The 23,759-nt window shown below is 36.2% G+C and overlaps 1 protein-coding gene across 2 annotated transcripts in view; it reads left to right on the forward strand.

The window, feature by feature from the left end:
* The window catches only part of LOC125227058 (chitooligosaccharidolytic beta-N-acetylglucosaminidase), a 47,967-nt gene that overhangs the window by 962 nt on the left and 23,246 nt on the right, over positions 1-23,759 (forward strand). The window contains exons 1-2 of one of the 2 annotated variants that reach the window (XM_048131251.1): positions 6,121-6,206; positions 23,472-23,535. In XM_048131251.1, the coding sequence (XP_047987208.1) occupies positions 23,477-23,535 (59 nt within the window). In that variant the 5' untranslated portion in view covers positions 6,121-6,206; positions 23,472-23,476. Of the gene's footprint in view, positions 1-6,120; positions 6,207-23,471; positions 23,536-23,759 lie in introns of those variants that run through there. The other variant, XM_048131258.1, reaches the window with a different exon arrangement.

Here is a 23,759-nt window from a genome sequence, read left to right on the forward strand (position 1 = left end):
TCGCTAATTAGAGATATTTTTTTTATTTCGAAGCAGCAATAATATTATTCGAAATTTATATAGATATTTATGATATACTTGCCATAGCGTGACAGATAATTTATTATTGTCGGACATGGTATTTTATTTTTTACCTACAGGCTCGGAAACCTTTTTATGTTTTAAAACTACTGGGTAAAAATGCATGGTATCCATCCACTACCTCGAAGATACATAGAACAAACCAAAATGTGTACCTCTTATTTGAAACTAATATACTTATTCTTGATTTAAACTTGTCTGTTGTATGTACTTTACAACTTGTCGATATATTGTTATCGACATATACCCTTCCCTATTTTAATTTTGCTGTTCCTGGTATCATTTTACCTGTCAGTCATTTGTCAATTTAGTCCGTAGGATTATGAATTTTACTTTAGTGTATAGGATAACGGTCCTACATTGTTATGTAGATATATATCTGCAGAGCAAGAGTAAATTAAACTATAATATGTACATCTTTGTACACCAATCATTTAACTACCACGTATTTGGCTATATGAAAAATGAATTGGCATTTAAATTTTCAGAAGTACTATAATAACACATATGGGAAAGTGAACTATTCTCCATACCTTATCCCCTTTAACATTGCAAAATATACTTACTATATCTTTGCGCCTACTCTGTCTGAATCAGGTATGTAAATCAGGTTTTTCGAGATCTTCTCTGCGATGATATTGTAAATGTTGTTGTGGTTGGAACACCTGCTTAAAAATAAACTACAATAAAATTAATGAAATATGGGGCCGTTCACATATTAGGTACGTCACGCGAAATTCGGTTCTTGGACCCCCTCTCCTCATATGTCACGCTTTTTTGTATCCCTTTAACATTCATTGCCACGTTTAGTCACTTCTTTGTACAGACCATTGATATATTAATATTATAAATGGAAAAGTGTGTGTGTCTGTTTGTTTGCCCGTCTTTCACGGCAAAACGGAGCGATGAATTGACCAGGGTGGCTAGCCGAATGGCACAATCGCTCACGAAACGCTCACGAAACGAAGCGCTAGTAGATATCTATCTCTATCGCGCTTGCGTATTGGCGCGACAGAGCCAGCGGCGTATCGCTTTCGTTTGGCGTCGGAGAAATGCCATTCGGCTACGGGGCCAGATTTTTTAAGTGGAGATAGCTGAAGGGATGGAGAGTGAAATAGGCTACTTTTTGTCTCTTTCTAACGCGAGCGAAGCCGCGGGCAAATGCTAGTAATATATATATATATTAGCCATAGCGCAAGCGTGCTGGGTCCATAAGCTAATTATACAAATATTGCTGCCAACTTCTGTTAGTATGTCTTTATTAACTTATCATTGTATTGTATGTAGGTATATGCAGGTAGAATAACAAGGAAAACGTTTTCCATTCGGTACTATAGCATCGATAGTTTAATATGTATAGAGGTACTTACTACTCGTACCTATAAGTAACAACAAATCTTTGAGTAAACGAATGCAATTTTATTCAAGTTTTTGAGGTGCATTTCATTATTGCCTCCTTTAGAACTTTAATATTATCTACATCCATATCATTATGAGCGATAAGCAAATGGCCTACATAATAATATGTAACTATGAAGCCTAGATAGGCTTCTTACTAGATAGCAGCCCATATAACCATAATCGGTCGCCGTTCCTACGCAAATCCTCCTATTTTGTGTACACACAGGTCTTCGGGTCTCAATGCTTAGTCGCAGTACGGTCGACGTTTAGTCGCGGCGACCCAAATGGGGACGATTGGTAACAGGCACAAATGGTCACAGAAGTGACAGAAGTGTGCACTACGCGTGCACACATTGTTACCGTTTGGCGACTACTTTCCCAAAATCATTCGTTCATTTCATTCTTTTCAAATGGCGACTGTCAGAGACGTCAAAGTAAAAAAGAAATAAAATCATTTGACATTAAAATGTAATGGCGTAAGAATTTGTTAAAGATAAATATTGTTTGCATTTGTAATATAATGTGGGCTAATTACCATGGCCAATTAAATTGCTCGAGTGATTTCATAAAATAAGTCTAAATTTATCAACGCGCCATCAATTTACCTCAGTTTAACCAGTAATAATATTATTGACTACTCGGTGTTTGCGTGTTATGTATATTGATTGGTGAAGTTTTAGTACTCCGGTGCATATACTATACTAAAATAATAAAAATAATGCCTAGAAAACCAATAAAGTTGTTAAAATATGGATTAAGACGGTAATATTCCATGTAAAAAACAGTCGCCAAACGGTCACCAAACGGTCGACAAACGGTCGCAAAATGGTCGCAGCGTACACGCGTGACCGAAAGCAGTGAATATTTATTATATTTTCAAAATGGCTTCTTTTATTAATTTTTTCCAGGTATCCTCAAACTTTATAAACAATTAAATATGCCGTCGTACTCAGTTGCCCTCACTAAAGAAGATTAAAAAGAAATTGTAACGTGCGTACCGAGCTGCTGGGTTGTAAAGGATCGGGGATCATATTATTATGGTCTTCTATAGAGCAACTAGTATTTTGCGGCATTTCACAATTGACACTTGTTGAAGTAGTCGTCATTAATATTACTATCAACATTAATTTCAGCGATCTGTACTTCTTTTGTCAAGATTTTTGTATAGATAAGTGTCTACAAATTTGTAATGTTAAAGAGACATAAATAAAACGTAGTAGAGTAAATAATGTGTTTTTTTTGTAACCCAAACAAAATACTTGTAGATACGAGTGCGGAAAAGAGGAAAATCGATACGAGTAGCGAAAAATTAATACACGACCGAAGGGAGTGTTTTAAATCGACACAGAGTTGTGAATGTCCTTTTCGTACGTGTATCGTACGACGATTTTCAGTACCTAAATCTAAGCTAAGAGTTTCGACCAGACAAGAAATGAATCATTGCTTGATTTGCTCGCACTACTGCGTTAAAAAAAGCAGCATCTGTACTGAAAAAAACTATCATTGCGCAACAGAAATTCTATTAATACCACAGTAAATACTCTATTTCATTCGATTCCTACTTTTATTGTGTAAAGCAACACTACACTTCATTTTTATCAATAAGAATTAAAAATTATATATTTAATACATTAAGTAACTATATAGTGCTTATCTATTTGTATTATCATTCTGCACTTTTCTTAACTTTCCCACATTTCTATAAAATGTCGAAGAGTGCTTAAATGGTCGTCGTCGTTTATTATTATTTAATATCTGGGCAACCGAGCTTCGCTCGGTTCTGTTTTGTATCCTTGACATGTGTCGCCATCTAGTTCAAAAATGAATAGTACCTACATCGAGCGAAAGAATTCTCAGCCTTAACAACACAACTACTCCACACGAGATGGCGCGCATTTCGCCACAAAAACTCAAATAGTGTATTTTCTATTCGTTTTAGCCTTGACCTGTGTCGCCATCTAGTGTTTGCAATAAATAGTACTTACATCGACCGAAAGAATTCTGTCTTAACAGTACAACTACTGCACACGAGATGGCGCGCGAAGAAAAACGCATGAAAACTCGAAAATTCGCGTTTTCCGGGACCTAAGGATAAGTTAGACCGATTTTTCACCCCCAAAAACCCCCACATAACAAATTTCTGCGAAATCGTTAGAGCGGTTTCCGAGATCGTCAGTGTAAATAAATATATATATAAATAAATAAATAAATAAATAAATATACAAGAATTGCTCGTTTAAAAGTATAAGATTAATTCGCTCATATTTAAATGATTCAAAGCAACCGTTCACAACTTCACAAAACAGTTTGAGAAACCTTCGTATTTCAGATTGTCATTTGCGGATACAGTGGTTTAGGAGCAGTTCGGTAATCAGACCTACACATGTGTGTACAAATTCTGTCAATGTCACTGTCAGAAACCGTTCTGACAGTGACAATGACAGCCACAAATTCGTCCACATCACAGAATTATAATTAAACCAGAATGAGTTGTTAGGCCAAAAAGTGTGTCCACATGAGAGGTTAAAGTTGGGGCTGGTGTCCCTCTCGCACTTATTACCACTATCAAAATCATTTGAATGACGTCATCACTGTCATCATTTGGGGATACCAGTCAATATTCAAAGTTACTACCAAATCTACTAATACCCAATTAAAGGTTTTTGATAATTGCGCAATTTTTTGGTTTTATGGCTTCATAATAATGACTTACCAATTCGTTACAAGGTATTAATACCCTTGCCTCGATATAATACGAAAATAATTTAAGAAGTTTATAAACTTAGTTATCATACAGGTAAAAATACTACTACTATAGTAATTTTTTAACACTGGTCACACGTGCGAGAGGGACACCAGCCCCAACTTTGACCCTCTCATGTGGACACACTTTTGCTAGTCTGTCAAGAACGCCTTTATGCGCAGGTGATAAGGTTCAATTTAGTATGGCAAAAAAAGTGTGAGCTCAGTCCCTATTGTAAGTCGATGGTCCACATGTTGTTACCGTTATGTGTGCAAACGTCGACTAATAAAGTGTCGTTAAAAGTCATTCTGACAGTGACATTGACAGCCACAAATTCGTACACATTTTGTTACCGTAACGAGTGCACACGACGACTGGACTTCCGGTTGGGACGCCATCTTAGCGGTTTCGTGTCGTGAATAATTTATTTTTCTTTTACTCATTAATGTTGTTTAAAGTGTAATATTGATAGCTTATTATGCAGTAAACTAATGGTGTAGTGAGAAGCTGATGAAGAATTGTTCTCGAAACGCGTTTAGCCTCTTTTTTGTCGTAAACGGCCGGTAGTCCACGTGCTCTTGTAAAATCTAGCTATCAATTTACAAGTGCTAAGTCACCGTACAATGTCGTACTTACTGTACAAAAATTACTAATATTAGCTCATATCACCTTGACACTGGCGAAATAGTCCCAATGGACTGAAGCCATTTAATTTTAAAAACTGAACTGAACTGCACACGACGACTACATTTTGTTATTGTATCAATACGGTCGCATTGTTTGCACGACGTTACCACGCGTTATGTCACATTTGACAGTTAGTTACTGATTTGAAGATTTTGCGACTGAAATGGTTGATGGTTGTATGGGAGGTTACTAGATACATCGTAATTTTTACTTTACGATATCGGCAACCGATACTCTAACGAGTCTGGTGCATAATAATAGTTATTTGTTATACAAGGGGGCAAAGTTGTATTTTAACGCCGAGTGTGGAATTGAAAAACGAGCAAGTGAAAGGATTTTATAGTTGAACCACGAGCGAAGCGAGTGGTTCGAGAATAGAATCATGAACTTGCGAGTTTTTTAACACACGAGAAGTAAAATACATTTGCACCCGAGTGTAACACAAAACTTTTCCCCTCACTATAGCGAGGAAACTAAAACCCAAAAAATGCGTTTATCACTGCTTCCAATAATTCCACAGGTGGTAAATCATCTTTATTACTAGATTCACCTACTTTTATCAATTTTAAAGCAGTTAATTTGACTTTATTCAAGGTCAAATTACTTTACCCACTAGTGGATAAAATGCGTTTTTACCCGCTGGTATTAAAGGACAAAACACGTGTTTCCGAGCCAGTGAGGGGAAAAAATATTAATACACGATTTTTGTTTTAAGAACCGATCCGGAAGGCGAGTAAAATTAATAGAGTAAAATAATTGATACATAAGTTACTACAATCAGTTATATCATCGTCGTTGTATGTAGGTATAGTATAATAGAGTGTATATAAATCAAACACAATAGATCATTAGATCATTACTTATAAACAAAAATGTGTAACGATCTACACTCCTTATAAAGAGTAGTGTTAATAAAATGGATCTTAAGATTGAGCGGTACATACGTAGGCGAGTTTTTATGCTAACATTATCCGATCCGATATGGGGTGTAGGGACGATTTCAAAGGCAAAAATCAAAGATTACATTACGGCATATCGGTCCACACCCGATATCGGATCGGATAATGTGAAATCGCACTAAACGTGTCATCCATGATGACGCGTGCCTCGACTCGTACTATCGTATTAGTAAAGGTAGGATTAGACAAATATACGCGTCATGGTCAATGACACGAGCTATAGCGGTAGACGCGGGAAAATCGCGATTAGTTCAATTCTCATTGCGCTGCTGAGCGGACGCGCACTTTTCTTTTAGTGTTTGGTTATAGTTTTGCGGACATAACGGAATAACAAGGTAAAATAATTAAATTATACTGTTAAAAACATTTTGAGATGTCATAAAAATATACCGGATAGCACCTACCTATTAAAAAAAAAAACGAGAATTCGACAGAGCAGATTTATTACTTTTTTTGTGATTTGGGCGGATTTTTATTTTGTTGTAGCGTTTTGAAAAACTTGTGTTTTTATAAATGTTGTTAGTTTGCATGATTTCGTGTTCATTAGTCATTCATCTACATAAAATTCAATGAAATTAATAGCATTTTTGTAAAAACTCAGAAAAAAATGAACTTTAATCGGTGTTTCTGGAGCTGGGTGATCCACTGAGTTACAAACTTACTAATGTATAAAAATAACAAAAAAAGACGTATATATGTGAAATCTTTTATTAATATTAGAAATCAAAACAAAATGAACTTAAATTTTAAAAAAACAGTAGAATAAACACAAAAGAACCCTCTAAAAATCACTTTTACATATCCACTGAGTGACATTGTGGTCAAAAAACTTCAAAACTTTTTCGTAAAAACATAAAAATCTGTAGAAAAATTAACTATAAACTCCTATTAAATGTAAAGAAGATGTTAAATTTATATAATATCATACTCACAGGTAGGTAAGGCTAACAAAATCTTATAAAAATTTAAATTTACATCTAAGAAAATGCTAGGACAATTTCTCAGTGGAACGTAACGTAACATAAAACTAAGGGTGCGATTAACATGGAGCTAATTTAACTACGTCAAACAATTAAGCAAACTGTTTTTTACGTGGATGTTAATATCTCAAATACAAAAATAAAAAATTAACTGAGCCCTTTTCAGAAAAAGTGTACATATTCAGTGTCTTCAAAATATTAACTTTTTGGACTCATTTTACGCCTCACGTATGAAAATTGAGGCCCTTAATTTAGTAATTTGTTTTCTTTGTATATTGCATCACATTCATGAAAATAATTAAATTTCCATATAAAAAAGTGACGATAATTTTTTTTTATTGTAATATGATATGGAAATATAAATGTGTACTTATAACGCGGCTTTATCGTTCCACTGAGTTACTTTTTCATCCACTGAGAAACAATATTTCTCAATGGAACGTAACGGTTACGCCTTTGAGAAACAAAATTCTGGTTGTAAATTAAATTATACAAACTCTTCCCATACACGTTATATATTATTAAAATAGATAAACTAACTAGTAATAAGAAACTTCTTAATAAAATATACAATATACCTTCGAAAACGTAGTCACTATGTGGAACTCAGAAACGGACCTCTAAAACACGCTCGAACAAATACTTCCTTCACGAGTTGTGGCGTGCGACTGACAACAAATAACCAATATGGCGTACACGGCAAGACATTATTATGTTGCCAGAATAAAAAATAACCTACCACTTTAGTAGTAAAATAAGTAAATATTGACGAAATTTCTCCGTAACTCAGTAGGATTTTCCACAGAGCTACTTTTTGTGGTTTATGTTTGAAATGATTTTTTAGTATTCTAAAACTATTTTTGATAGATAAAGCGTTGTTTAAATTAGAAATTAATGTACAAAGAAATATTTAAGTAAATAAAAACATATTGTTATGATACAAAAATAATATTTTAACGCCTATGAAACATAAGTACTTCATGGTAGGACATGGGAAAAACAACACTTTTGTTGACTTCAAACAGAAGTTTTTATTAAAAATATGACTAATATTCATTCAAAACTAATAATTTCTGAAAGACAATTTATTTATTTATGCATAAATATCAAACACCTGTAAAAAAGTGATATAGAATTTTAGTCATAGGGCTTACGGCGAAATTATGGTCAAAAGCTGCACTTTATGCAGAAAGCAAGCCACTTTGCACAGTGATACTAGGGACCAATACAAATGATTTTATCCGAGGAAACACGATTTTCATCCACTAGAATTCAAAATGGCGGACATTTTCCAAAATGGCGGCCGCATATTTTAAAAATTTATAGAATCATAACGGCTGCGCCGATTTTGATGGTTAGGGTGTCTATCAGTTCGTATTGAAGAGTTTATTAATTTTAAAAATTAAATTCATAAATATAATAAAGATGGCGGCCGAATAATAAGAAAAATATGAAATTTTCAAACTTTTTTTTTTCATTCTCGTGAATTTACTAATAAATTTTCTATGACATGGCTGCACTTTTATGTATTTAAATTAAACCTGATGATATTATCTACATAATAAAGTAAAAATCATGAAAATCCGTTGAGTAGTTTTTGAACTATACCCATTTCAAATGGAGCGCGCGGATTTGAAAGACGTTTTTGCACGTGATGTAAAAAAAATTGGAATCATAACGGCTGCACCGATTTTAATGGTTGGGGTGGCTATCAGTTTGTATTGTAACATTTATTCATATAAAATTTAAAATCATTTAAAAAATTAAAGATGGCGGCCGAATAATAAGAAAAATATGAAATTTTCAATTTTATTTTTATTCTCACGAAATTTACGAATAGTTTTTCTACGATGTGGTCACATTTTTATTTATTGAAATAAAATCTGATAATATCATCTGCAAAATAAAACAAAAAACATTAAAATCCGTTCAGTAGTTTTTGAACTATACGCATTGCAAATGAAGCGCGCGGGTTTGAAAGACGTCTTTGCACTTGATGTGATGCATCGTATCGTTTGGTACCGCTATACACGCAAGACCGATTATTTATTGTGGTCACAACTTACTATCTTACTATTCAGAATCAATGTTTTTAGTATTTATATACATTATTAGTTTTTATTCCGAGTTTAGGTATATTTAGATAACCCCCGTAAACTTTGATGGTGATAATTTTTATTTTAATACGTAAAAGAACTTAAATAGGTACACATAACATTTGTATCACTTCGATAATCTCCGACAACTTCTGTAGTAGTGGAGTAAAAGTAAGGTACCCTGGACATAATTCAATAACTCGTCCTTTTTGATATTTTATTGGATATTATTATTAAGCATCAAATAGTAATTATGTACATAGTTAAAAAAAAATACGATCGTATTCATATCTTATAAAAATCATGAGATAAAGTACATTATCCCACTTTTCGCTAACAGCAAAATAGTTAACCGAAAACTTTGTTAGATTAACTTTGTGGTGCACTCAGATGCGATCAGTTATTAGCGATATTACACAGAAAATAAATCTGATTGTGTACTTTTTTTTACCGTTTTCATTTAATGTGAATATCTAGGTAGGTAAAAATGGTGACCATGATATATATATCAATTTGCATTGTATTAAGTATATATAGACATTTAACACCGATCTTAAACATATATTTTTAACGCTTAAATAAACATGAATTTCTCAGTAGGTATAAATTGTAACTGAGATTTTTTTGCTTAAGACCAGGTTTTTGTGTACTATAATCATGATTTTATCAAAATTAATACTGTGAAGGTCGCGCTTAAGAAACTGTAAATGTCAGTAATTTAAAAGGGTGCAAAGTTGTCGTAGAGCGGCTGTCGCGGGGCGGGGGAGCGCGCGGGGCGCGGGCCTGGGAGAGCGCGCCGCGCACCGGCCGCGTCACCGCGGCGGATCGGTTAATAGGTTAGGGACGTAAGGTACCGGCCACACCAGAGCGTCGCGTGTCTCGGGGCGCGCAACGGACGTCCGCGCCACGCCACCTGAGTGTAATTCAAAAATCGTCACCTCAGTACATTTTGTATAGGAAGGACGTAAGACGCGCCCCAGGCGGCGTGGCGGCGGCGTGGCGCGCGCCGCGCCGCCTGGGACTTGGTGCCAATAGGACCATCTCGGGGTTATACCCGTTCGATTAAAAAAAATAATTTGAAAATCGGTCCACGATTCTCGGAGATATCGAGTAACAAAAAAACCGGCCAAGAGCGTGTCGGTCCACGCTCAGTGTAGGGTTCCGTAGTTTTCCGTATTTTTCTCAAAACAATTTTCCTAGAAAGTCAAAGTTCTACTTTTTTGATCTTTTTTCATATTTTTTTAAACATAAGGTTCAAAATATAGAGGGGGGGAGGGGGGACGCACTTTTTTTTCCTTTAGGAGCGATTATTTCCGAAAATATTAATATGATCAAAAACCGGCCAAGAGCGTGTCGGGCCACGCTCAGTGTAGGGTTCCGTAGTTTTCAGTATTTTTCTCAAAAACTACTGAACCTATCAAGTTCAAAATAATTTTCCTAGAAAGTCTTTACAGTGAAAACTGGATAAGTGGAATCGCAAGGGACCGGCTGTTTAGTTCCGCTTATCCAGGTTTTCCATTTATCCAGTTTTCCACTCAACCAGGTTCAAATAAAACGTTTTTTCATTTACAGAGGCTCTCGCTAACAGAGGTCGTGGATGCTTGTAATTTCGCTTATAGAGGTCGCAAATAAAGGATCAAGTTTTAAATAATCAAGTTTTATTTAATATGCATGTTAAGTACATACAAACATGTAACTATGTAGATATGAATTAACAAAAAATAGGAATATAATCTTGACTTCAAAAACCAATAGGTACCTACTGTAAATAATCTACAGTACTCGTATACAAAAATAATATCTTTCCTATGTTATGAAGAAAACTTAAATTGAAACAAAATCAAATCAACAACATTTATTTACGCAAGAGTATGGTTAAATAAATCAACGTACTGATTGTTATTAATGAAAATAATCTGTCATTTTGGCACTCTATACTGGACACTGATATCTGCACGCGACTTCCCACTTTCATAGTCTTTTGTAATTTTTAATTTATCTCGAAGAGATAAACACTTGATTGCGCGCTTAGGCATTGCGTTAGATAACAGCACGGCACCACACTACCGCTAAAATAACCAAACTGGACGTAATGTCATACAAAATACATAGTGTTAACGAAACAAACTATACCCTCCTTGCGCGGGTTTATTAAAAATACAAATGTTATTACGCCAAGTTATTCCACTCATAGAGGTTTCGGAGACGGCTGTTTCCAGTTACAGAGGTAAAAATAAGAAAGTTACGAAAAAATGGATTCCGCTTATAGAGGTCTCAAAATTCCACTTATAGAGGTAATTCGTTGCTAAGGGACCGGGACCGAGAACTTTTGTCCACTTAAAGAGGTTTTCCACTTACCCAGGTTCCACTTATCCAGTTTTCACTGTATAAAGTTCTACTTTTGTGATTTTTTTCATATTTTTTAAACATATGGTTCAAAAGTTAGAGGGGGGGGGACGCACTTTTTTTTTTCTTTAGGAGCGATTATTTCCGAAAATATTAATATTATCAAAAAACGATCTTAGTAAACCCTTATTCATTTTTAAATACCTATCCAACAATATATCACATGTTGGAGTTAGAATGAAAAAAAATATCAGCCCCCACTTTACATGTAGGGGGGGTACCCTAATAAATCATTTTTTTCCATTTTTTATTTTTGCACTTTGTTGGCGTGATTGATATACATATTGGTACCAAATTTCAGCTTTCTAGTGCTAACGGTTACTGAGATTATCCGCGGACGGACGGACGGACGGACGGACGGACAGACACACATGGCGAAACTATAAGGGTTCCTAGTTGACTACGGAACCCTAAAAACGATCTTAGTAAAAGTAAACCCTTATTCATTTTTAAATACCTATCCAACAATATATCATACGTTGGGGTTGGAATGAAAAAAAAATCAGCCCCCACTTTACATGTAGGGGGGGTACCCTAATAAAACATTTTTTTCCATTTTTTATTTTTGCACTTTGTTGGCGTGATTGATACATTGGTACCAAATTTCAGCTTTCTAGTGCTTACGGTTACTGAGATTATCCGCGGACGGACGGACAGACAGACATACAGGGGGAAACTATAAGGATTCCTAGTTGACTACGGAACCCTTAGAAACATTCAGTCGAATTGAGAACCTCCTACTTTTTTTGAAGTCGGTTAAAAAAACAACCTTTATTGCCGGCCGGCAAACGGCTAACCGATTGAAACAGAAACATAAATGAAAAGAGAGGGCGAACGGCGACACCTGCGTGTCGGCGATTTCAAAGGTAAGCGCACGTGCACCCGATCTCGCTACCTACGCCCAGGTGCGGGCGCGGCTTTCGACCTTCGCGCCGTGCAATAGAATTTAATGTCGGCTGCTCGTGTGCGGTCTGTTTGTTTTATAGAGTGGCGGCATTTTCAATATCAAAGGGTGAGCCTATTTTGTGCAAAATTTTGTTATATCAATAACTTCTCACGTCACTAGATTATCGACTTTGAATGTCGAGTATATTTATAGTATCATCACTTTATTTCAGTGTACGAATTTCATATGTGTTAAAAATCATTGTTCTAGCTTCATAAACCAGGGAGGAAATAATGGAGAGCGTTTATATGTCTTGTTTTGCCTTAATTCAATATCATCACATATTTTTGTTGCTGATAAAATAATACATCCTATATATCAAGGCCTTGTAGCTCGGCGAAAGAATCGTGATCGCGGAGTGCGCCGGCACTGATTATAATTATTTTGTCCAGTTATTATAATAACCTATACAAAAAGTACCGATAGAATAGGTATTCTAATCTATATCTGCATAGAACTATTTAAAACAAACCACAAAAGTTCATAGTTGATCGTTATTGGTACAGTCAGCAACTCAGCTGTGAATACAGATAAAGTGCCAAATATATGTATACACACACCTTAATGTACCAAGTACCAACACTTGTGCAGGAAATAAAATACTCTATACATATTTTTGGCACTTTGTCTTGCCAGCTGTGTTGTTGACTGTACACGATCTAAAAAGGAGCCGAACGGTTATTATAATTACGCGGCGACTTGCGTAGTCGGCGGCCGCGCGATACATAGTGCTGTCTCTGTTCAGGCCCCGTAGCCGAATGCCATTTCTCCGACGCGAAACGAAAACGAAACGCAGTCTGGCTCTGTCGCGCCAATACGCATGAGCGATAGAGATAGATATCTACTAGCGTTTCGTTTCGTGAGCGTTTGTGCCATTCGGCTACGCACCCTGTTCTCACTACCACGAATTTGAAGAACAATATTGCTGTCTCTCTCAATCTTTAGGCGTCATTCATATATTACGTCATACGTTTTTTGTTCTTGCACTGCCTGTTAACTTTTGTTTCTGTTCCGTTTTTCCAGCTACCCTAAGGTTGTCTGGAAGAGATCGCTTTTTAGCGATAAGACCGCCTGTTGTTACCTAGTTATACTCTCACTAAACATTCTGTATACATATAACATGTAAAATGGTGCAATAAAGAATATTTACTTACTTACTTATTTACTTACTAAATGTGACAATCCATGTTAAAGGATTAAAAAAGCGTGACATTGGGGGGTCCAAATAGTAGTCCATAAACCACGTCTTTGACCAACGTGAGTGATATCTCTGTCACTCTTTACGTCTTTACTAACAGAAATTTAAATAACAATAGTGCTATCTCTGTCACTCTTTACTAACAGAAATTTAAATAACAAAAATGCTATCTCTGTCACTCTTTACTACCAGGAACTTAAATTATTATAGTGCTATCTCTATTCTCTGTCACTCTTTACTATCAGGAACTTAAATTGTTATAGTGCTATCTCTGTCACTCTTTACTACCAGGACCTTAAATTATTATAGTGCTATCTCTGTCACTCTTTACTGTGTGCGGGAAGTGCACATACCACGAGTTTGACTAACATGAGTGCTATCTCTATCACTCTTTACTACCAGGAACTTTAATTATGATAGTGCTATCTCTGTCACTCTTTACTACCAGGAACATAAATTTTATTATTACAGTGCTATCTCTGTCACTCTTTACTACCAGGAACTTAAATGATTATAGTGCTATCTCTGTCACTCTTTACTGTGTGCGGGAAGTGCACATACCACGAGTTTGACTAACATGAGTGCTATCTCTGTCACTCTTTACTACCAGGAACTTAAATGATTATAGTGCTATCTCTGTCACTCTTTACTTCTAGGAACTTAAATATTTTTTTCGGTTTCGGTTTTGGTCTTGGTTTCGGTGTCGGTTTTGGTGTAGGTTTCGGTGTCGGTTTCGGTTTCGATTTCGGTTTTCGTTTCCATTCCCGTTTCGGTTTCCGTTTTCGTTTTCAGTTTTGTTTTTGTTTAAACTAACAGAACTAAAACTAAAACCAAAACCAAAACCAAACCAGAAACGGGAAACCGGATATCGGATACCGTATATCGGATGCTGGTTACCGGTTACTGTCTACCATTTACCGGATACCGGTTACCGTCTACCGGTTACCGGTCACCGTTTACCGGATACCGGTTAACGGTCATTGGTTACTGGTTACCGGTTACCGGTCACCGAATACCGGAGACCTGTCACCGGTTACCGGTTACCGGTCACCGAATACCGGAGACCTGTCACCGGTTACCGGTTACCGGATACCGGTTACCGGATACCGGTTACCGGATACCGGTTACCGGTTACCGGATACCGGTTACCGGATACCGGTTACCGGATACCGGTTACCGGATACCGGTTACCGGATACCGGTTACCGGATACCGGTTACCGGATACCGGTTACCGGATACCGGTTACCGGATACCGGTTACCGGATACCGGATACCGGTTACCGGATACCGGTTACCGGATACCGGTTACCGGATACCGGATACAGGATACAGGATACCGGATACCGGTTACCGGTTACCGGGTACCAGATACCAGAAACCAGGTTTTGATTTCTGGTTTCTCATGTTACAACGTGTATAGATTAGTCGATACCAAGTCGGACACTTCCGATTAGGCGATTTCGGCTCGCATTGTTACGCAGCATTCGAGTGTTGAGTTTCTCACACATGAGGCCCCCTAATAAAATTTGTACCACTCATATTATTGATTTGACTCTCGCAACACAAACACCTCATGCCCACACAAATACACACAAAATAAAATCATTCACAAACTTCAAATCATTCAAAAACTCAACAGTCACACGCGCTCCTCGCGGTCCTCTAAGAACTCCCTCGCGAGAGTCGACACTTCAAAATGAAGCGACATCGCATCGGCTCATCGTCGTCCACAAATCCGAAAAGATCCACCGATAAATTTGTACCGGAAAGACCTCACCGCGACAATGTCACATTACCCATATTACTTCAAAAATCCTCTGAAAGTGAAACAGTTCATTAGGTTTACCGTAAGAGTGAGTGAGACAGACACGCACTGTGCTTCAAATTTGCCTCGCCAAAATACGTTACACACGACTCGAAAGAATACAGTCTTAAGCGCCGCAAGCTTTCATACATATTACGTTGTTGTGATCCAAGCATCTCGTCAAGCTCGATAGGTACTATTATTGAGCTAACGACTTGACCAGTTTAACGTGACCTATCGGACTAATTGATTTGTATGACTTTTGTCACTTGTAATAAGGGAGCTCTCTTATACTGGACGGTGAAATATTTGTTATCGAAGCGTTTTGAAAACGCGGCGCCCTTGATATCGCCGAGCGAAACACGTGTTGACGACTCGCCGCCCGTTCCCGCTACTACTATACTAGCTATACCTACTCTGTGCACGACCTTATTCTGCAGGTAATAACGTTCATATTAAAGCGCAAGTAAGAAAAATATCAATTAAGTAATGAATCTTACATATTTGTTGTTTAATTGATTTCGTATAGTACTAAGAATATATTAACGGCAAAATTTACCATCTTTCAATTTAGTTAGGTATTTTTCCTTTCCTAAAATTATCAATATTTAAGATTTTGAACAAGCGCCAAAAGTATTGGTATAAGTTTTAATAATTTATCAACACACGTAATATTATATTCATAATAAATTGCAGGATTACGGTTAACAATATTTTCTAGTGCAATACGCCTGAAAATGTGTAACTTACTAAACCTTCTTTATAAATGATAGTTCTGTATGAATTATTTATAAAAATTAGATGTTTTTATATGAAATGCAGGTGTCACAACATAATACAAGCACTTTTTCCGGATTACATTTAATACTTTAGTTATAAAATCAAAAAATATTCAAAGTTCGTTTTTATTTTTTTTTAAATTGAATCAGAACCCTAATTTGATTAATAATTTGTATTTTAACTATCACTAATGATACTTTATACGACAGAAAAAGAAAATTACGGTTATCGAATTATGTCCAGGTCAAGCTATTTTTCCTGGTCTATAGGGGGCTACGGAAACATATATTAATACAAAACTTATTTTTTGCTTCTCGTCTAGGTTATACTGAAAGATAAAAGTTATACAAAATAATATCAAAATACAAGGAAAAATGAATAAATAATAATTTATAATATCATTTTTGCAAAATACTTTTTATTTCGGCAGCTGCCTTTGCAAATGTTACATTGCGCAGGGTAGACCGACAACACGTACAGCGTATTGTTTCGCAGCCATTTTCACAACCGCAATTGACCAAGTATACCCATTCATACCATATCTCCCTGTTTTCAGACCACTGCAGTACCCAACTATCATTGTACGTCTTCCAACCCCAGGATGATGGCATAGGCACAGAAGTAATATCCAGAATATGGGGCGTTGTTATACGACACGGAGCGCAAGTGCCGATGTTGGTTACTAATTTATTTTTGGTGGTAAACAGTTTCTTGCTCACCAAGTTCAGGTGAACTTTTCAAGCATGGCAATTATTCCTCCAGGAAGACTTTGTAGTTACTGCGATGTTTCTATCAAAGCTGGTATAACTTCAGGGCGTGCAAACAATGTTTTAGAGCATGATTTTTTCCTTTTGTATTGAAAAAAGAAGTGGTGTCAGACGTAAAGGCGTAAAAACCACGAAGAGCAGTCGGTCTTCCAGGATCCAAAGTGTTGGCTATTTAATAACTTATACTCTGGCAGGTTATTCTCATTTGAAATATTAAGAAAATATACTAGACAAGACTTGGAAATTTCCCAATATAAATATTATAGCTCCATAGATCCCATGCTTAAATGCCAAATTGGGACCGTTCTTAACACATATTTTAGTGAGCAAGCGTGGAGTTTACCACCCTGAACTCACTCGAGGCCTCTTCATGAGCTTAGCTTTGCCTTAGCTTAGAAGCTAGGTCCAAACCCTAACCTGGCCACTGAATTTACGTCTATCCTTCACCCGTACTTCAGATTTCAATAGTTTTTATTTAAATACCAAGACATCTGTATCGGAAGATCTGATGATACGCGTGAGTCCCTGTTCCGCCATATCTTTTGCGCGAGGTACAATGAGGCTATCGGCTTCTTCCGGTTATGTTCCTATGGTTTACCGTAAAATAGCAGAGCAAATGTTCTCTGAGGAAGTGAATTGTTTAGAAAAAAAAAATCACCACACTAATAACATCAACAGGCTACAGTTTCTGGAAAAAGCCTTGTTGGTTGTCAGTGTCTTCCTGGAGGAATAATGGCCAAGCTTGAAAAGTTCACCTGCGGCCTATATATGATCCTTTATCGGTGAACTTGGTGCGCAAGGAACTGTTTCTAACCAAAATTAATAAAATAACCAGCATCCCACCAACATCGTCAGCACTACAAAAACATACGCTCCTTGTCGTATAACAAGCAGACCATCTCGAAACGTAGACTAAGTAGACGAGAAAAGAAAATAAGTTATTTAATACATAGATATTATATTTCTGTAGCCCCCTACAGAAGTTATCGAAAATTATCTCTGGAGTCCTCGGAAAGGACAATTGCTATTAATACAAATGTTATGTTATGTGCATTTAAGTTCTTTTAGGTATTAAAATAAAAATTATGACCATCAAAGTTTACGGAGGTTATCTAAATATACCTAAACTCGGAATAAAAAACTAATAATGTATATAAATACTAAAAACATTGATTCTGAATAGTAATATAGTAAGTTGTGATCACAATAAATAATCAGTCTTGCGTGTATAGCGGTACCAAACGATACGATGCATCACATCAAGTGCAAAGACGTCTTTCAAACCCGCGCGCTTCATTTGCAATGCGTATAGTTCAAAAACTACTGAACGGATTTTAATGTTTTTTGTTTTATTTTGTAGATGATATTATCAGATTTTATTTTAATAAATAAAAATGTGACCATATCGTAGAAAAACTATTCGTAAAAATCGTGGGAATAAAAAAAAAATTTTTTTTCATTTCTATCTTTAATTTTTTAATGATTTTTCATTTTTGTATGAATAAATGTTTTAATACAAACTGATAGCCACTCCAACCATTCAAATCGGTGCAGCCGTTATGATTCCAATTTTTTTTACATCACGTGCAAAAACGTCTTTCAAATCCGCGCGCTCCATTTGAAATGGGTATAGTTCAAAAACTACTCAACGGATTTTCATGATTTTTACTTTATTATGTAGATAATATCATCAGGTTTAATTTAAATACATAAAAGTGCAGCCATGTCATAGAAAATTTTTTAGTAAATTTCACAATAATGAAAAAAAAAAGTTTGAAAATTTCATATTTTTCTTATTATTCGGCCGCCATCTTAATTTTATTTATGACTTTAATTTTTTATATTAATAAACTCTTCAATACGAACTGATAGACACCCCAACCATCAAAATCGGTGCAGCCGTTATGATTCTATAAATTTTTAAAAATATGCGGCCGCCATTTTGGAAAATGTCCGCCATTTTGAATTCTAGTGGATGAAAATCGTGTTTCCTCGGATGAAATCATTTGTATTGGTCCCTAGTATCACTGTGCAAAGTGGCTTGCTTTCTGCATAAAATGCAGTTTTTTTCCGTAAGCCCTATGACTATTTGTGCAATCTTTGTCAGAAGAGGTAGGACATGCCAAATTTGGTACCATACAACAAAAAAAAAATTTGCCCATTTGTGTTTTGTGTTTACACTTTACTACACATGTAAAATTAACTAATGGTTGAAGAAGCCATATAAACAGCAATATTGCCACATTGTTTTCTTAAATATTGGTAACTTTGCTTTAAAAACAGTTTTTTCCATGGTCCGAAAAAAAATACGGATATTTTCTCACCTTACTTTTGGGATTATTTAAAACTAGGTTAGTAGGTACGTTATTTATCTCGTAAACCACTAAACTTACTAGATAGAGTAGTTTAGTTTTTGTATGGGGTAGGAGGCAAAGAGTGAGCGATCTTATACAGTATAGTGGTATAGTGGACGTATATTCCATTTTTATTTCCTACTATAATTATATTATAGATATAGGACCATGATCAAGCTTTCAAACTAGTCCATAGCTGACCATACTAACTTAACGCCTAGATTCCCGTATATCTATACATATGTAATGTATATAGTGCGAGTATTTGAGAGAACGTCCGTTACTGATAGCTTCATATACTATGTATGTTGCCTGACTTCATAAATAGTTTTATAGGATGTATAGGGTATGTTGTTTGATTGTTAATTGCTATCGTGCATCGTAGTAGAATGAGAGAAGGCTCCGTGCAAAAATACGTTTAATTTAGGTAGAGTTTATACTTTCATCTTAAAGCAATAGTGGTAAGGAAATGTATATATTTTATAAACATTACTAGTACATGTAGTACACATTGGACGGGGCATGTTGCCAGGCAGAGTGATGGCAGGTGGACCTAAATGTTGACCGAATGGTGGCCGCTATCGGATGTAAGAAGCGCCTGGCATCAAGTGGCGTACACGAAGGGAGGCCTATGCTCGGCAGTGTGCGATTAATGGCTGGATTGATGATGATGATGATGACTACATATAGTTGCCTGTATGTTATGTTTAGTTCGCAGCTGAAACCTATTTATAGCGCTGAATCTATTATGACATTATCATTTTGTGTTTTCCACAAAACCAGTACATTTTATGCTTTTAAATTTTCCGCTGTCTGAAAATTATAATAAATTATTTATTACAATTAGTTCGAAAATTGTATAATTGTATACGCAATACGACACATTTGACATTTGGTTACTAGGTACTTCTGATTCAAGATTCTGCAGACCAATCCGTAGGTACCTACCGGATAAGCTTACCAATTATCTGCATATCAGTGGATGTAGGCACTATTAAGAAAATTGTTTAGGTTACCAGGTTTAGGTTATCTATTGATTGTGTTTCGCTTTTCTAAATATTAAAAAAAAAAACCGCCGCTTTTGTGGTTCTGGTGAAAGGTACTTCCGAGTGTTGGATTATATAGAAATGTGTAGGTATTTTTAAAATCTGCTTTTAGTGTAAATCTTTGATTATTTGATGGAAACAAAAATGAATATACGTATACCGTTAAGGTTTGAAGAGTTTCCGTAATTCCTCATGAATCTGATATCCGATTATAAGAAATCGAGCTTGACAAAATTTGAAAACTCAATATGTAAGCATAATAAAGAGAACAAATCTTCTAACAAATAAATGTGACTGTTCTGAACGTGAACATGCATGCTGTTCCTATAAAAATACGAAAGTCACTATAAGTGTGCCGTTCAGATTTGAGGAGTTCCGTTCTGATCATCGTCAGAAGTTCCGCTGCACCAAATGGCACTGTTCTGAACGTAAACGCGAGCTGTTCTTATAAAAATACCACAGTCATTATAAGCGTGCCGTTCAGAGTTAAGGAGTTCCGTTCTGATATTCATCAGCAGTTCCACTGCACCAAATGTCACTGTTCTGGACGTAAGTGCATGCTGTTCTTATAAAAATACCAAAGGCACTATAAGTGTGCCGTTCAGATTTGAGGAGTTCCGTTCTGACCATCATCAGCAGTTCCACTGCACCAAATGCCACTTTTCCGTAAATGCATGCTGTTCTTATAAAAAACAAAAATAAGCATATGTATGCCTTTCATATTTGAGGAGTTCCCTCGATTTCTCCAGGATCCCATCATCAGAACTGGGTTCTGATAAAAATGATAAAACGGGATAATGTAGAGTTCGTATCGTATAATGTTTTTATATTACCTAGTTCGGCCCGCGGCCATTTTATTGCTAAGTGGTTTTTTTAAACACTAACTTTCCTTGAACTCTCAAGGCTGATTTTTATATGTAATAGAAATGACTGTATGGATTTGACCTTCAATTCCTGACCATTTCCACCGGCCGACTGGGCTCTTAGTCCACTAGCTTAGGGACTTCAACACATGCTTTTTGTCTGTAATTAAACATATTATATTTTATTGTTTTAACAAATCAAGCAAGCATTCTTCCTAGTAAATGGCAATAGGCAGATAATGTGTAGACAGTAGTAGATTCTTATTTATGAAATAGGCTTTGGTTGTCATTGTCAAGTCACGTATCAAGCCCCGTAGCCTAATGGCATTTCTGCGACGCGAAACGCCACCGAAACGCCGCAGAAATGTAGTCTGGCTCTGTCGCGCCAATACGCAACAGCGATAGAGATATTACCGTAAGCGTTTGTGCATTCGGCTACGCACACATCAGGGGGGCTATTACCACGAAGTGCTAAAGCCGTTCAGTTTAGGTTGAGTGAGAGGGACGGAGCTATGGAACTGCTATAGCTTCGTCCCTTTCTCTCTCAAGTATCTGCAGAACCCAAAAAATGTCTAACTATTTATCCTCGTTGATAGATATCAAAAAATAACTTAGTAACTACCTAGTAAAAGTAACTCATTGCAAAAAAGTATTTTTTGAAAAAAAAAAACCTTATTTTTTATTTCAAGTGCCAGTTTTACGAATAACATTTACTTTTTATGTGAAAATACACCCATAAAAACTAAAAAAAATAAATACACAAATATATTTTTTTTGGCGCAATTTGCTTGACGTCATAATGTCATATAACATTTTATCTGTATTTTGCCCTCAGAAATGTGTAGTCAAAATCTTTCGGTTCCCTCATGTTACATCGTGTATAACAGCCAGTGTGGGAGCACCACAAGCACAGTATAATAAAGAGTACTATCGTACAGTATGGCCACTCCCGCTCCCCGCTGAAAGTGCCACCCACCCCCTCTCGGTTACCTCACAGTTACCGCCTGTCAAAAACGCGAACAGTCAACCTGTCATATGTCACTCATACAAGCATGGTACGCGTTCACCTACACGAGCTTAGAATGTGTGCTAGGAACGCGCCTCTTTCATATTTTTGATCGCCAGTGTCCGTGGTGTGCCACAAGTAAACCATGGTGTAAATGGGCTAAAGCGGCGTAGTGGGTTCACAGTGTTCGTACGACTAGCGACCCGGATACCCCATTAGCATGGGAGTATTGATTTTCTACGAATGTAGCGTGCCCACCTGAGATTTACTGAGCCTAATGTTGCTCACCATACTTAAATTATTGTGCCAAAACTGCCGTAAAATTCTGCCGTTAAATAGGCAGTAAATTGCAATGTGGCTATTGCTACGTAGTTTACCGGCACTATACCACAACATATAATAATAATACACTACCTATAGTTATTTAAGTACTAGGCTATTTGAGTTTTTCTACAATCTGCAAAGCTAATACGGGCGAACTTCTTAATGGTGATTAATAGGACATAAGAAATGTAATTGATAACTTTTATTTAGAATTGACACGCGTTAAATACTCGTTCAGTTATTTTCAAAAGCTCATAATCGCAATCATGTTGACAGCACTTGGCTGGCTGGTGAGAAAATGTTAAATACAAATAGGGTGAAAATTCAGAAAACCTAACTTAAAACTCTTAAAAGTATGAGATAACACTAATGAATTCTATGGCTGGTTTAATGTATCGTCCGCATAGGGGTTACACACTGTATATCAATAGGTATTTTACTGTTTGCCATTATGACATTAAAATAATAGTAGATAATGTATGTAAGTACGCGTGTCGATTTTACGTTTGCGTTCGCGAGTTTGAAGTATGTAGCTTTTGCTCGTACATGCCAATCATGCTATATACCTGTCAGTCGATCTGATTAAAACAATGCTTTTAAGAGATTACTGTGATGTGATTCAATAACCAATCGGTATCGTGCTGTAGCTAGCTAGTATTAACTAGTATTATACATATGATCTCTGCCTACACTGACCTAGTCTTTCTTAGCTAATATGCACAGAACTAAGTAGAACGAAGTGATGAAGAATGAGAACATAAACGTCAATAATATATGTAGACATTTGGCACTTTGTCACTGCAATCAATTTGCAAATAATTATCATGTAGATTGTAGAGCTAGTGAAATTAGCTTGGTGTCATTTTAGAGGTGACATAAGACTGTCATAATGTATTGAATATTATCATGACGAAACCTTGGGACATACTTGGGACATTACCTTAAATAAATAGATATTAATTTTAAGCTCCGATTTACATTTACATATATTTTACGGCCTTAAACTAACGTTGTTTTTCTTTGTTTCAGATACGATGTGGCTAGATAGGTTATTAAAAGTTAGCGCTATTCAGGTAGCGCTTGTTATAATTGGGTAAGTTTCATTAATTTCATACTATGTACAGATGTAGTACGAAAAGGGTTTCCTTCGGAAACGTTCGTATTTGTCATGCTAGTTCAGTCAATGTCAGTACATCTTGTATTGACACTGACTGAAATAGCATGACACGTTCGTACGTTTCCGTAACAATTCGAAGGCAAATCTTTTCGCACTACATTTCGCACTACTGTAGGTATTATATACTGATAGTGATATCT

The sequence above is a fragment of the Leguminivora glycinivorella genome, chromosome 1, assembly GCF_023078275.1.
Source record: "Leguminivora glycinivorella isolate SPB_JAAS2020 chromosome 1, LegGlyc_1.1, whole genome shotgun sequence".
Lineage (NCBI taxonomy): Eukaryota > Metazoa > Arthropoda > Insecta > Lepidoptera > Tortricidae > Leguminivora > Leguminivora glycinivorella.